The sequence below is a fragment of the Schistocerca serialis genome, chromosome 2 (assembly GCF_023864345.2).
Source record: "Schistocerca serialis cubense isolate TAMUIC-IGC-003099 chromosome 2, iqSchSeri2.2, whole genome shotgun sequence".
NCBI lineage: Eukaryota > Metazoa > Arthropoda > Insecta > Orthoptera > Acrididae > Schistocerca > Schistocerca serialis.
The window spans coordinates 717,103,686-717,120,508 of NC_064639.1; the positions used below are offsets into that span (position 1 = coordinate 717,103,686).

Consider the following 16,823-nt stretch of genomic DNA (forward strand, 5'->3'; position numbering starts at 1 on the left):
GTTAAGTGACTACCTTCACGTAAGGCGTCATGGGCACCCAGCTGCGCGACAGTTGCCTGGAAAAAAGCCATTAGTGTGTGCCTTTCAGAGGCACAGGTGGAGAAAAAAAAAGAGGCCATTATCCTCGCTATTGACATTTCTTTGTCGAAAGCATCGCAAATACGACACGCTCAAACTTGAAAACATATGATTACACTGTGGAGCTCGTAATTTATGATATTTACTAAAATGCCTAATGAAATGATGAGAAACATTTTACATCTATTGTCTTTCTAGTTGAGAGATTGCTCATTTTGTTTAATATCTGGTTTCCAGCTGTGTTGCAGCATTGGTTTTATAAAATAAAATTAAGTGCATTTACTAATTTGAACACTCTCTGCCAACAGATCTACTAAATAATAATTTTATGATTCATATTCTTCGAAAAAGGAGCACTTGGAATGGAAAGAACAATAAGAAGGGATTAATAACAGTAACTGCATACATAATTTTCTTTTCAACTACTTGGTAATTTTTTTGGTAGAGTAAGTTATCGTGATGCATCACTCTAGTGTTAAGATGTGACATAGGTATTAAACATGGCCATCTTTACTGTAATATTATTTCTGCTTGAACTTTGTCATGTTTAGATATAAGTTATTGCATTTGCTGGTGCTGTTTGCCAGGCATAGTTCTACTGAATTTTACATTGTATTAAGCTAGTTCTACTACTGATTTATTTTTCTTGTTTCTGCACATTGGCTCATATTAGTTGTAATGTTGCAATTGCTTGGTAATTTAGATTTACTGTAGCTTGCTTTGCCAATTTCCATTTTTTTGTCATTGCTGTTTGTGTTAATTGTTTCGTGCTGCTGCATTGCCTTAGTTTAGCATCTGAGCTCAGTAGATTTAAGTTAGCTTAAGATGGGGTAGGCTATATGTGAGAACTAGTTGTGATGAATTGGAAGAAATGCATTGAGAAGCTATAAGGAGATGGTTTGCCCAAAAAAGAATTTTGAAAGAGGATGTGAACAGAATACAGTAAGCATGCTTGGATAGGATTTTTTTGGTGTAAACAAATGTTGAAATAAGAGGAAAGATCTACAGAATGAAGTTTTGGATTGGACTGCAGTACCAAATGTCACACTGAAAACGAACCCTGTCTTTCCTTTTGTATTATTCCGCTATGTGTTTATGTACCCTTGTGTATTTGTGATTTTCCTGTCTTTATGTGTTTACCTAATAAGATTTATGTTGTAGAATTTTTCTAATGCTGTGTTATTTATTTTGTAAAGATGTTTAGACATTATTTATTCTGTTTTGTTTTAATGCTCATGTGTGAAGTTGATGTTTCAAAAGTTATTCTGATCTTTTATGTATTTACTTATGTCATTATTCCTGTAACACTGATGTATATGTTAGTTCGATTCTTTTGTAAAGCCCGTATTACTACAAATGTTATCTGTGTTATTATGTTCTTTAATGATGTATTTTGTACCTTTGTTATTGTATTCTTATGTTATAAAATTGTAATTGTCACCAGTTCATCAAATTAAGTAACTTGTAAGTTCTGCACACGTTTCTGTTGATCATAGTATATGCACAATATGTGAAAAAAAGAGGACTGTTAGTGTTTGCACGTGTGTTAATAATTCAGCAAGGGACTAGATAACAGCATTGCTGGTTCTAAGGAAAATTCCAAAAACTTTGTGAGTGCACAAGTGGTGGTTATGGACTTGCTATATTATCCGCAAGACTCTTCAATGGTGATTGTGCACCCGCACAGTCACAACAGATGGCTGCTGGGCCATCTCTACAAGGACTGCAGTGGATCTGCATCTTTGATGACCCACCAATACCATTATTTCTACAAGGACTACAGTGGCTCTACACCTTTGATGACGCACCAGTACCATTATTTCTGCAAGGACTGCAGTGGGTCTGCACCTCCAGTGGCCCACCAATAACATAATCTCTAACAGGACTATAGTGGGTCTGCTCTGTGATGACCTACCTACCAATATTCTTCAAAACTTCGACTGACTCTGGTGTGGGTTTGCTCTGTTGTGGCCCATTACCTGTCTGCATGTCAAGAGTCAGCACTGTCTTTCCGTTGGAAGGACAACACTACTTCAAGACTGCATGGAAATCCACTACTTCCGTGTGCATTTTCTTTTACTGCTCAGACATTGAGAAAAACACTGCTATTTTACTGTGATGAATGATCAGAACTGTCTTTATGGACTGTGAGAAAATTTTAGCTTTTGACCAACATTGTATCAATAAGTGTGTGCATTTGATTTCTTTGTTATTGTAATTGTGAAAAAATTTTAACAAATATGTATTGGCCACTGCCCAAAACAATTTGTAAATTTTTTTGTGGGGAGCATGGGGGCTATTTAAGTAGGCTGTTTAGGTTTTTTTTATTGGTAACGCCACATGGCGCTCTGTATGAAAATCACTGGCTGTACTGTGTGCAGTCTGTGGCTAGTTCGCATTGTTGTCTGCCATTGTACTGTTGGGCAGCTGTATGTTAACAGCGCGTAGCGTTGCGCAGTTGGAGGTGAGCCGCCAGCAGTGATGGATGTGGGGAAGTGAGATGGCGCATTTTTGAGAGCGGATGATCTGGACATGTGTCCATGAGAAACAGTACATTTGTAAGAATGTATGTCATGAACTGCTGTATATATATTATCATTTTTGAACACTATTGAGGTAAATACATTGTTCGTTTTCTATCAAAATCTTTCATTTGCTAACTATGCCTTTCAGTAGTTAGTGCCTTCAGTAGTTTGAATCTTTTATTTAGCTGGCAGTAGTGGCGCTCGCTGTATTGTAGTAGTTCGAGTAACGAAGATTTTTGTGAGGTAAGTGATTTGTGAAACGTATAGGTTAATATTAGTCAGGGCCATTCTTTTGTAGGGATTACTGAAAGTCAGATTGCGTTGCGCCAAAAATATTGTGTGTCAGTTTAAGCACAGTCTTGTACAATTTCTCTAAGGGGACGTTCAACTTCCTCTTGCTTCTCTGTGAACGGCTCGAGCGGTGCGTGATGTTGACAGGGGCCGGCGGTGAATGGCCTTCAATCCTTTGCTTAGTGTGGGATGATCAGAGTGGTTGTTTTGTGGCAGCCACTACCTTGAATGGGAGTTGGTTGGAAGTACTACACAGGCAGCATTTAAGTAATTAGAGTCAAAATTCGAACAGTCGTTGGGAATTACACTGTGAAACCAGCATCATGTGAGAAATGGAAGACTGGCTTCAGATAAGGCGCAGAATAAAAAAGTCGAATGTGTGTGACATGAGCAGTGCACTGTAATTGAAATCAAGCTATCGCTGGAAAGGGACTCAGAATGTCGTGTACCAAGTGAAAGTTAACAAAATCAGATTGGCAGCAAAAGCAGGTGCAGAGCAAATCTTGAATAACAAATGTTGAAGCAAGGCTCCAGCATGAGTCAGTTAATAACCAAAGTGACTCGTAGTCGCATTGCCAAGCAGCAAGAAACATCAGAGCCGGCAGCGACTTCAGATCATCAACCAGAAGTTCCATAAATTAAGATGTCCACCCTCAGAAGCTAAGAGCGCAAGACAGTTTAAGCTCTCCAGAAGCAGCAGCAGATGAGAATTAAACTGCTCCAGCCTTAACGTTCATGGTTTTATTCGTCGTATCATGTCTCTTGTGCTGTCAGGGCGCTAGAGTTATAACCCACGCCTTGTCATTTGCTGGCGAAATGTTAATACCAGTGAACAGAAGATACCTCCTTGACCATAGTCTTCCTTTCGATTCCGAGGTACAGGACGCTGAATTTTGCGTTGCTGTGCACGTGCCCAGGGGTTAATTCCAATAGTTCCGCAAGCCACCAGCACGTAAGTTGTTTATAAACAAAATTTTCATAGAACACTCGGGGTGGTCTTCCATCTTCGGAGGCCCTATCTTCCCTTAAGTTTGTTTCCCGTAGGCAACCAGTGCAGCGAAGCAGTTTTGCTATTCTCGTTCCGAAAGGGCGACAGTCAGAAAGCCCTTTCTGCTACTTGTGAGCCATTCACAACAGGGCCTAGCGGATATGCCATTCTCCGTGGTCCGTCTGCTATGTCTTCACACCACTTTCCGAAGCAACTTGATTCCGCCAATAAATACTTACACTGTTCCTTTTATGTGTCGGGTCGGCGCGTCTCAGCAGCGGCTCGTCAGGCTGGTCCATTCACGACAATAGATACACTGCACATTTCCTGACCTCTCCTCCGATCCCTACCACCGATTACAAGTATCCATCCCACTTTATATCAATTCATAGTATTATCCCAGAATATTTAAACGGTGCACTAATGCCACAGACGTTTCTCACTGTTCTGTTACAGGTTTGTTACGGGTATTATTTCACATGCACGTTAATTTGAGAGCATTGTTGTTCATTTAACGAAATGCAAATACCTTCTAAGTCGTTCTCCATTTCCGCAAGAACAACTGCAAACGAAACTGTCTTGGAAGGAGCAGCGTCTCCAGAAAATGTGAGAGCAGCGATTACCTTAATACTGCTAACACACTGCCTCAAAAAGAAGTGAAGCGGCCAAAAGGAAGAGGAGGAAACGAAATGAAACTTCGTATGTTGTGAGGCTGTGTATCGTTGTTTAAGTAATAGCCAAACAGAGTAAAATTTGCCAAGAACTTGCCACTATGAGCCCGCTCATTAGCATGGCTTCGCAGCATTCTTGGTCGCACTGATTGGGTTGAGAACGATGTCAAAGCCGTTCTCTTCTTCTCCAGTATAGTTTCTTTTCACTCTCGCCTAATGCTGGCTAGAATTCTATGGGTTTGCATTGGTCAACAATTTCAATTTTTTTTTCCTCGTCGCTGAAGTGTTGATTCTTGTCGTAAAATTATCGACAATTTTTACTGATTTTCTTCGTCGTCAGAATGCTGAATGGTAAAAATTACAATTTTAAAGGCTTTTTCTCGTCGCCAAACTTGTGGGGCCAGAACTATTATTAAAAACACAGTGTGGTAAGAGGGGTATGGAAAAGGAGGATAATAAATAATCCTGAATTCTAGATTCATTCCTACTGTGTCTCGCAAGGGGAGGAAGGTAATACATCATGTATTGTTCTAGATAATGGGGTAGAATTATAAATCAAGTCAAATTCTCTCATCTGCGCTGGAGCCTGCTCAGCTAGCGTGTTTGCATTTACCCGTGGTCCACATGTAAGATACTGGTTCTAAAATTAAAGTATAGTAAGTAAGAGTGCACACTAAAAAAAACGTAATTTTGAGTAATTTACCCCGGGTCGACGTTGGCGGTGGCCTCGTCAAGCACCAGGATCCTGTTGTTCGTGAGAATGGCCCTCGCCAGACACAGCAGCTGCCTCTGGCCCACGCTGAAGTTACTGCCGCCCTCCGTCACCTGGAAGTCCAGCGTCTGTATACCGGATTTGAGCTCCACCTGCGAAATTATCCAAAAAAATTGCGTGAGTTATTAATAGGGACCTGTCACGACTTTTCGCTTTAACTCCTCAAAATCGTATCCTATTTTTAACTAGGATGTAGTTCACAAATGCCTCCATTAGTGTTTAATGTGACGTTCATTATCAGAAAATTAAGAAACAACTATGCAGATTTTCTATCCTCACATAACAACCTTTTCATTGTAAATCAGATGACTTCCCGATCGCATTAATGCATTGGCCCTGCACTAAATCGATCTAGTGCTAATATCTACTATGGTACTACAGGATGGTCCTTAGACATAGAACCACTATTCTATAAAAATGGATACAAATCATAGTTTCAAATGGAAAAAGTGTCATGTCGCATATAAGATAGAGACTTACACGAAAAAAACCAAAAGAACAAATGGTGTCTTTCATTTGAGTGGAGTTTTACTTATTCTCGAGGTATGTCGCATTTTGTACAGACCAAGGCAAATACTGGTCATGACACAGTAGAAGGTGCCTATTTTTTGATGATGTTACTGGAGGCGTTAATATTTGTAAAGGAAAATGATATATTTGAAGAATTGTGGACAGAGGAATGGTTGTTAGGAAACAGTATCTGCGTCGGCGATGGCAGCTCTGTGGAGTCGTACAATCTTTGACAGTCAGTAATGCATAGCTGCGGTGTGCAGGAGGCAGGGGTTTGTTGAGTGTACAGTGTAATGCATGGACGCACTTTTGGAACTACGTGAGTTGCAAATTTATTACGAGGAGGGAAGATGACTCAGAACAATGGTTGGATAGCATTAGGACATAAAAAAGGTTCCGAAACGGAGAACAAGGTATTATTTGATGAGGTAAAAAGTTTATTCTTATTTTTGTAAACTTGTATTGTTGGTGCACTTCACTCTCGTCACTGTCGAGGTTTTGGTAATTATTCTATTGATTGGTCTTCTGAGTTAATTTACTGTACCATGGGAATGAACTTTTATATCAGAGTCTATAATGGTTTTCTTTGATAATTTCGTTCCTAAATGAAATTTCAATAGCTCAGGATTGAGTTACGTGTTTCATTGGCATTCTGTGTCAAGATTATGAACCCAATTGCCCTGGACCAAGTGTAGTTAGTTTTTAACAGCATTTTCTTAGCTGAGGCGGAATCTTGCTGTGTTCCTGTTTCTTCCAGTACATCATTTTGCAGGTGAGATTCATAACACGTTTCCTTTGCGAAATATCGGTTGTCAGCTTTTTTATTTTACCAGGGCCACATGTCACGGCAGAAATTTTCGTGTGTTTCAAGTTACGTTCTTATACACATCGACATTACAGTTTTTTTTTTTTTACATTTACTTTTTTTCGAACAGTTGACACTGGCCAAGTCTACTGAACGTTAAATTATTGATTTGCCTATGAATGGGATTGGTTTTCACATACACAGGATTCTTTTCAATTTCATGTAAGTGATGTGGCTTTGAGTTCAGCAGCACATTTCGGTTGTCAGTACACAATCCCAGGTTTGTACTTACGATAATACACACACACACACACACACACACATACACACACGCATACACACACACACACACACACACACACAAGTAAAGGCTACTCACAACAGGCTATGCTCAATGTATTGTCCAGCACACTATACTCGTAAGCTCATGTTACCCCTGTGTGAAGTATTTTTTGATAAATAATTCAGGTCGTTCAGATTTTTTTGATCACTGCCCAAAAGAAGCTACATCGTGATGTACGTTTGCGTTGAATAGCAACAGTTCCCACTATTGTAATTTCTTAAGGCATATCTTTGAACTTGGTGGAATTTTTATCCATCATTTTAATACTATGCTGCAATTGTCTGGAGATGTGTGTGTGTGAGGGAAGGGGGGGGGGGATAGATAAGGTCTCTAGGTGTCTTATCGCTTGAAGGACTTGACTTCCGTGGTATCAGAAGGTTCAACACCACTTTTAAATGCAAAGTGACGGCCATCTTTGATTGTGACGTCGTTGCCCCTGCACCTAGGCAACTCACAAATATTGGCAAAAATGTCCTCAATGGGTGCTGAAGCCAGAACCTCTAGATCCGAATCCATGGCTGAAGGGTGTGCTGGAACACATACATCCCCACTACTAGCAACCTCCATAGGTACGAACACCGAAAGAGCGAAAACGTTAATGGACAGATGGAATGAGCACAGTATCGATCACTTTACCATATAAGAACATTTTAATGGATGAAGAAGTAAAGAAATTCTGCTTAGGCCCAAGAAGAAATGCTGAATAAAACAAGAAACCTGTCACCAAATATTAGAAACAAGTTAGAGGAAGAAATTACGATGTTTCAGGTTCATCAAGCAGCGACAATAACCAAGAAGAACCTCCACTTGTCATATCAGATGGTGATCTCTGAGTGGGTGCGGACACATCTGGAAATTTGGCCAAGATAAATACGAGGACGATTATAGTGGGTAGGAATGGGTTAACTATTGCACTTGCTTCAAATGAAACCATATGTTTTGTGAAGCAGTCGCTACTGAAACGAGGAAGTATGTTTGTTCTTTTCGTCTGAGTAACTGAATTTATTTCACGCGTCTTTAGTTACAGTAGCGATCAAAATTATTTTGTCGGAAGCATTAGTTACAACTACTTAAAGATAAGTGTATAACAGAAAAAATGGCAGTGAATACTTAAAAAGTATGTCATTATAATCCATTTCGTACAAAATACATTTCGTTTAAACATCAGAACAGAAATAACAATCTTTCTCACTCTAAAGTACTTTGCAGGTCTAAGTATTTAAGAACAAAACAAAACCATTTTGGAATCTGAAGAACAAATCAGTATTTCGTTGAAAACCCATAGGCTTTGACCACAGCTACACATATATTTGGCGTTGAATCCACAAACTTTAGTAATAGGTCATATGAGAGTTTTTACCATTCTTCCTACTCATTTGAGTAGGTTGTACAAAAAAACTCATCGATCCAGTACATCCCAGAGGTGTTCAGTTGGATTTAATTTTGAACTCTGACTCGGCAGCTGCAAAGGTTTCATACTCTTATGTGAAAATAACTTTTTAAATGGCAGGAGGTGAGCTTCGAATCAGTGTTCTGTTGAAATATCCAACTACCTGCCATGGGGTAGCGGAGCCAAATTTCTTTCTAAACTGTACACGAAACGATCCTTTGCCACTTATGTGGGCTAGATGACGAATCCCACGATGGAGAAACATTCCCACACCATGACACAGCCACTATCGTGCTTAATAGTCAGTACCTGGTGTTCTCTGTTGTTCCGTTGATTTTTTGGTGGATCTATGTATAGCACACCTTCAGGCGAAAATAGATTATATTTACTTTCATCATTCCATAAAACCTTCGACCACTCTGTAGCTTTCCTGGTTTGATGGTTCTTTGCAAACTACTTTCTGGCCTTCCTACTTTTTGAATGTATGAGTGGTTTAGGTGATGGTCGTCAACCAAATTAAATCAACTTTTATGAGACGATGTTTTACAGTAGAGACATGTAGGTTCAGTTGTTCAGTCCACGATGCTGCTCCAGATCATCCCTGATTCGTCGAGCCGATTTTCGTGGATCGGCAGCCGACTGCTTACAAATCATTCTGTCCTCCCTGTCTGTTTTTTTCGAGGACGACCTGACCGTGACTTATTGACTACTGTTCCTTCCTGTTTTTGCTGTCGACTTCACACACTTATTAACTGTTGTAATATGCCATAATCTCTAGTAACGCTAGGCTGAGACTTTCCCTTCTTCAAAATATGGAAAATAGCATGTTTCACCTCAACTGAGCGTTCGCTAGGTTTTGACATACTTTTTGCTGCTTCTACAAATAAACAAACACTGTTTGAATGCATAAGTAGCAATAGTTAATGAATACAATGATAACCAAGCACGTGAAAAATAGTTTTGATTTAAAAGTGTATGCACTTAGATTGTTACTGTATGACGTAGCTTGTTTACTAGATATGTAACCACAGTGGCGTGAAGCTCTTGATTGGGTGGCACAGTTATATGCGTTGCTCTGTTGTGACTGCATGCAAACAATACTGACAACATAACACCATAACTACAAAATACTTCTGAGTGCTACTGTTGTTGGCCTGATATAAATGTGTGCCATAGCGACTAACATGCTATAAATAGCTATGAAGGGTATGAGTGAAATGAATAACAGATATTGCCTAGGAACCTGTTTTGTTACATTAGATTGTTTATGGTTTTTTGCAGTTCATGTATTTAGGCAAAATGCATTTCTTTCAAATGTTTTTTCAATGATTTTCAGTACAACTGTTAAAGCATATTTACGTTGATTGTTAGTCCAATTCACATCATTTAAGATATGCGAAACTAAATTTTACGATTGGTAAATATGTTGAACTGGAAACTCCTATAAGAGATATCCCCAATTTCGTCAGGTCCCTAATTGGGAGCAGGGTTAGCCAGAATTAGGGACACGGGTTTGAAAAATCCCATTTTCTGTTTTCTTAAAGTCAACTGAGTAATTTTACCCACGAAAGGGTTACACGGAACTTGACTTTTAGAAACTAAAGTAGAATCGTTATTTGCAATATTTATTGAGTTACATCTTCATCATATCATAGAAGCAACAAATAATAGAAAATTGGTATGTGATGTTTGGCGGATGTGCCGTATACGAAGAAGAAACGAATGTCATCAACTTCTTTGTGTGGGGTTTATGGACTATGAGAAAAATAAAATCTGTGTTGGCAGCATTAGGATTCCTAGGTATACGACCGACCAGTATTTACGTTGATTGTTCAGTTCCGTACAACCAAATTCTTACCTCTTCAAGTGCGTCCCAGAGTTTCTCATCGTCAAATTCCGAGAACGGGTCGAGATTAAAGCGGAGAGTCCCAGAGAAGAGGACAGGCTCCTGAGGGATGATGGAGATGTGCCTCCTCAGATCGTGCAGACCCAGACTATTCACGTCGACTCCGTCAATTTCAATGGCACCCTCTGTCCGTGCAAGCCGGAAGAGTGCGGAAATTAGTGATGACTTGCCAGCACCTGTTCTGCCAACGATGCCAACCTACATAGACGTTAAAAATTCGTGAGTTAGAAACTTAATGAAGGTCACGTTTCTACCGCAGATTTTAGAAATTATTTATCTACAACCTTATGCATCGCTTGTATGGTGAAATTGAGGTTCCTGAGAACTGGAGGATCCGTTGGGCCGTACTTGAGATACAACTTCTGGAAGACGATTTGCCCTTGCTGTGGCCAAGCAGCTGGTGGCTTCTTAACTGCACCAAAAAGCAAACACAAAAAAACTGTGAAAATCCAGAATTTATCAATACCATTCTCGGAATAGCTGTTGCTTCCCGCAAGGTCCGACGACACATTTTGAAACACATTTTTGACACCGTGCATTTTATCTGTTTCAGCTAACAAATTACGCACATCCTTCAATTCTGGTAATGATTTGTAGCTCACATATTTACAAACTTTAGCTATTATATACTTGAACAATTAAGGACTAATACATTCGTGTTGTGCGAATGAAATGAATTTATGCACAAAACTGATGACGAAAAAAGCTATTTATTTTTTAATAATACTGAAAATTCGCTGCGCAAACTGAAAAAAATTAACCCTCTTATCGATCATTTATTTTATATCAAACCATTTAGTAATGCACAGCGTATTAATTAATTACTTTGAATAAACACCATAACTGACACAATGAACAAAATGTGCAGAACTTTTGAAAGGAATCGCTGCACATGTGTCTATGGCAAGGAATGGATTTGTAATAGCAATATCTTTGAAGTTCAGTGTCGATCATTTAAGCACGTCACGTTCTCGGCATGTTTCAGTACTGTATTTTATTGTGCAGCTGAAGTCGATCTCTATTTCACTGGTGTGAAGTTGTCTTGTTAATTGCATTGACTGCATGAGTTGTGTGGCGGCCATACGCAGTGATCACACTGCAAATGTTAATCTTTTGTAGTCCAGATCTGGGCTAGTGGTATCAAGGTATTTTAAAACATTCCTGGAACTGAGTCAAATACTGATGTTTGCTTTCTGGTCTTCCGATAGCTTTGCTTGGTGTTAAACAATCTAATGAGTCGAAGTAGTGGGACAAGGTATGTACAGGCGCTCTCTGCATTGTTGCCAAATCTATTCAAGATAGCGGCGATGACATCATCCAAGATGTTGGCATGTAGACTTTGCAACAGCGCATGACGTCATCCAAGATGGCGGATTTTGGCGGGAAAATAGGTCAATTCTGCTACCTCCACTAACCTAATCCCCAGAAAAATGGCGGGAAGTTTGAATTTTGGCGGGAAAATAGGCCAATTGGGCTATGTCCACTAACCTGACCCTCCAGAAAAAGTTGGCGCCAAATTCAAATTCCAACAGGATGATGGCTGCAAAAACCGTACTTGCCTTTAATATTATTCATTATTATTCTTTATCATTTATTATCATTCATTATCGTTTATTATCATTTATTATTATTATTTATTATTATTGGCCTATGACCACTAGAAAATAGCACCAAATTCAAACTCCAACACAGTAATGTCTCAAAAACTGTACTTATATTTATTATTATTATAATTTATTGTTTATTCGACATGTTTGATTTTCGGCAGGAGGAAAGCCATTTGCATTACATCCATAACAAAAATCTCTCAAGTTCAAATTCCAACACTATAATCGATCACACATATGAAATAGTCCACATCCTACAAACTTTGACTGTCACTTATGTTTTTTCACTGCTAACCTATCAAAATTGCGTCAAATAATAAACTACACTTGTACTAACCTAATTCACATTGTCTGGTTTTGCAAGGAAAAAGGACTGAAGTCTTTATTTCAAGCAGTACAGTCATCACTTGTTCTCCAAAAGACTTAGTACATATCTTCGAGATGGCAACACCCAGTGCACTCACCACTAGGTCCAGACTCCAACTGAGTTTGTTCAAATCATCTCCAACAGAGGAGGCTACCCATGGCGCCACCGGTCAGCGGTAGCCCGCCACTGGTCCAGCGGTCGCTCAGACCACACGTGTCCAGTGGCATAAACATGTTTTGCTCGTTCGAACCTGCCGATTCTGACATCACAATGGTAGGTTGTACGTTCACAAAGTATATTCACCCCACACGTTTCATGCCAAAATTGTTTGCCTGAGAGTGGGATCTTCCCCCAACATCACAACAGTCAGTTAGCGATCCACCACGTGGTTTCGTGGTGGACAAACAACATACTTGGCGCCAATGTTGTTTGCTGGAGAGTGGAATCTGTCCTAGCATCACACAACCGCCGGTCCATCATGCAGTGTGCTCGACAAAGAACACTCTTGCTAAGTTAACTGATTCAAGATTGTCTGCTCTCTCGCGTGCGCATTATAAGCGGACATGCACTGCGCCACCGCCCTGTGGGCATCCGACCAATTACGTCAGACACCCTCGATCACCACCTCCATACAAGGGCCGGACATAGTCTTCTGTAAATATGCTAAGACCAACATTGTGCATCTAAGCTATCAACTGCCTAAGTACTTAATTGCATTTCAATTTTAATCATGTTAAATAATTCAAGTTACAATTTCATGTAAGTATGAAAAGCGGTTCAGTTATCTAATTTCAGCTACTTTCTAGGTCCAGTAAAGAAAGGTCACTTGCACTTCCGCCATCAACCTTAGAAAACTGTTGCAAACGAAGCTCATCGCCACTAACCTAAGCCTCCAAGACGCAACCTCTTCCTACGGGTTTCTGGCAAAAGGATTCAGCATGCACTAGGCCCATGGATGGAGGAACGAATGTACTTTATTTAGGGATGGAGTTATGTAACACACACACTGACAGGTCCCACACCATACACATCTGCAAACCAATCCTACATAACTCATTTATAATGCTCTACACACACACACACACACACACACACACACACACTTGCTAATTGTAAACAGATAAAAATAATATATGGCACTGCCTACAGACATTCAAACTGCTCATAAATAATGCAAAACATTTACGTCCAAATAGTCAAACAACTGCTAATTTTCCGAAATAATTTCAGTGCAGACCTGCAAACAGCTCCTAAATAATACAGCACAGTGATGTGTAGACACACTAAGTACTTGTAAACTATTCATATAGCGCATATGAAGGCCTACAGACCCGCTCCGGAAATAATGCAATCAACACGCGCAAGCACAGTCCACAGCCCCCTGTCCACTGAGTACACAGGAGGTAGCGATAAGTGACGTACACCCCAGATGTCAAACCACGCACAGCCCCTGCTTGGCTTCTGCAAGCATGAGGTGTTGGCACCTCTCATTCATACACAACACCTGAGAAATTCCTATCGAAATACGTGTTCACCTACGCACACGTGCTGATTCCACAATAGCAGAACCTGCTTTCCAACCTTAGCGATTCTAACGGACCATAAGTGACGACTGACGGACACTTCACCGCGGGCGCCACAACCCCCGCCAAGTGAGGCAGCCACAGCTTGGGCCCTGCACGCTCCGTCGCAGCCGCCAGCCACCGCCGAACACCGGTGACAGTTGCATTCCACGCAGCGCTAACACCAGTCATATATTCGAGGCATCTCCAGGTGCCGCTTGTCTCTGCTGTTGAATGCAGGGTGTGTTGACACACACACACGTTTAACCATACTTAACTACCCAGCACGGTTCTCGCCTCGCCGCGAAACGTCTGCGTGACGACTCGCCATCTAAAACGTTCTCAACATTATTCTTACGTCACATCTCTTTGCAAAAAATAAGAGCCAAGTCGACCTCTCGGGGACTGTATAGTGCCCCAGAAATGGTTAACGCTTGCTTTATTCATGCCTCAGCTTGTATGAAAGAAAATTCTTCTCAAAACAGAACCTGTTTACCAAAATATCGCCTAATCCAGTCTTCCTCCCGGACATAACGTGATAGCCTTCCTACTCACAACATACGCAGATGTTCCCACCGCACCTACATCACATCACAATCAATCGAGCATTCTCATTAGCTCTTATCGAATTTACCAGTCGAATTACTAACGCAGTAGCTATCGAAGCACCATCCACCTTTTCTTTCTGGGGCTCTTTCTCGTTATTTTGCAAAGATTGCTAATTTGCATGGACATTTCCCTCAATCTATACACCGCCAACCTGTTCTTTCTTTCTACAGACGCTACACTCAATGGTAATAAACTATTTTACACTGATAACCATTTTTCACAGACAACTAAACATCGCAAAGTTGTGTACAGGTCATCAAATATAAACGATACTCTCAAGAATATTGGACCGTCAAATCGATCTCCAGCCAGGGAATCGATCACCGAGTACCGTGAATTTTCGCTGTACTTCTCGATATAAATAACACGGCACTAGCCTCCCGATCGCTAACGCAGCATAATGCACGACATATACAGGGTGGTCCATTGATCGTGACCGGGCCAAATATCTCATGAAATAAGTGTCAAACGAAAAAATTACAAAGAACGAAACTTGTCTAGCTTGAAGGGGGAAACCAGATGGCGCTGCCATAGGTCCAACGGATATCAACTGCGTCTTTTTTTTTAAAACGCCCCCCATTTTTATTACATATTCGTGTTATATGTAAAGAAATATGAATGTTTTAGTTGGACCACTTTTTTCGCTTTGTGGTAGATGGCGCTGTAATAGTCACAAACATATGGCTCACAATTTTAGACGAACAGTTGGTAACAGATAAGTTCTTTAAATTAAAATACAGAACGTAGGTACGTTTGAACATTTTATTTCGGTTGTTTCAGTGTGATACATGAACCTTTTTGAACTTATCATTTCTGAGAACGCATGCTGTTACAGCGTGATTACCTATAAATACCACATTAACGCAACAAATGCTCAAAATTATGTCCGTCAACCTCAATGCATTTGGCAATACGTGTAACGACATTCCCCTCAACAGCGAGTAGTTCGCCTTCCGTAATGTTCGCACATGCATTGACAATGCGCTGACGCATGTTGTCAGGCACTGTCGGTGGATCACGATAGCAAATATCCTTCAACTCTCCCCACAGAAAGAAACCTGGGGACGTCAGATCCGGTGAACGTGCGGGCCATTGTATGGTGCTTCGCGACCAATTCACCTGTCATGAAATATGCTATTCGACACCGATTCAACCGCACGCGCGCTATGTACCGCACATCCATCATGTTGGAAGTACATCGCCAATCTGTCATGCAGTGAAACATCTTGTAGTAACATCGGTAGAAATCAGCATACACTGCACCATTTAGATTGCCATCGATAAAATGGGGGCCCAATTATACTTCCTCCGATAATGCCACACCATACATTAACCCACCAAGGTCGCTGATGTTCCACTTGTCGCAGCCATCGTGAATTTTCCTTTCCCCAGAAGTGCATATTAGCCAGTTTACAATGCCGCTGTTGGTGAATGACGCTTCGTCGCTAAATAGAACGCGTGCAAAAAATCTGTCATCGTTCCGTAAGTTCTCTTGTGCCCAGTGGCAGAATTGTACACGACGTTCAAAGTCGTCGCCATGCTATTCCTGGTGCACAGAAATATGGTACGGGTGCAATCGATGTTGATGTAGCATTCTGAATACCGACGTTTATGAGAGTCCCGATTCTCGCGCAATTTGTCTGCTACTGATGTGCGGACTAGCCGCGACAGCAGCTAAAACACCTACTTGGGCATCATCATTTGTTGCAGGTCGTGGTTGACGTTTCACATGTGGCTGAACACTTCCTGTTTCCTTGATTAACGTAACTATCCAGCGAATGGTCCGGACACTTGGATGATGTCGTCCAGGATACCGTCCAGCATACATAGCACACGCCCGTTGGGCTCTTTGATCACAATAGCCATACATCAACACGATATAGACCTTTTCCGCAATTGGTAAACGATCCATTTTAACAATGGTAATGTATCACGAAGCAAATGCCGTCCGCACTGGCGGAATGTTAGGTGATATCACGTACTTACACGTTTGTGACTATTACAGCGCCATCTATCATAATGCGAAAAAAGTGGTCCAACTAAAACATTGATATTTCATTACGTACTACACGAATATGTAATAAAAATGGGTGGTTCCTATTTAAAAAGAAAAAAAAACGCAGTTGGTATCCGTTTGACCTATGGCAGCGCCACCCAGCGGACCAACAAGTTATACAAGGTATACAAGTTTTGTTGTTTGTAGTTTTTTCGTTTGACGCTTATTTCGTGAGATATTTGGCACGGTCACTATCAATGGACCTCACTGTACATTGTAAATTATTTCTCCACAAACACCAAACATTAGCGATGTGCAGCGTCTGTAAACCATTGACTAACTAGAAACAAGTAGAGTAAACTGATATTCGCACTATCGAATACCAACGTCGGCCATCTAACAG

General features: G+C 40.6%; 1 protein-coding gene across 1 annotated transcript in view; it reads right to left on the minus strand.

Moving 5' to 3' along the window:
• LOC126456357 (ATP-binding cassette sub-family C member 4-like) overlaps positions 1-16,823 on the minus strand; it is a 246,976-nt gene that overhangs the window by 34,640 nt on the left and 195,513 nt on the right. The window contains exons 17-19 of the mRNA XM_050092111.1: positions 10,564-10,691; positions 10,232-10,477; positions 5,257-5,417 (exon numbers count right to left, since the gene is read on the minus strand). Coding sequence (XP_049948068.1) covers positions 5,257-5,417; positions 10,232-10,477; positions 10,564-10,691 — 535 coding nt within the window. The remainder of the gene's footprint in view (positions 1-5,256; positions 5,418-10,231; positions 10,478-10,563; positions 10,692-16,823) is intronic.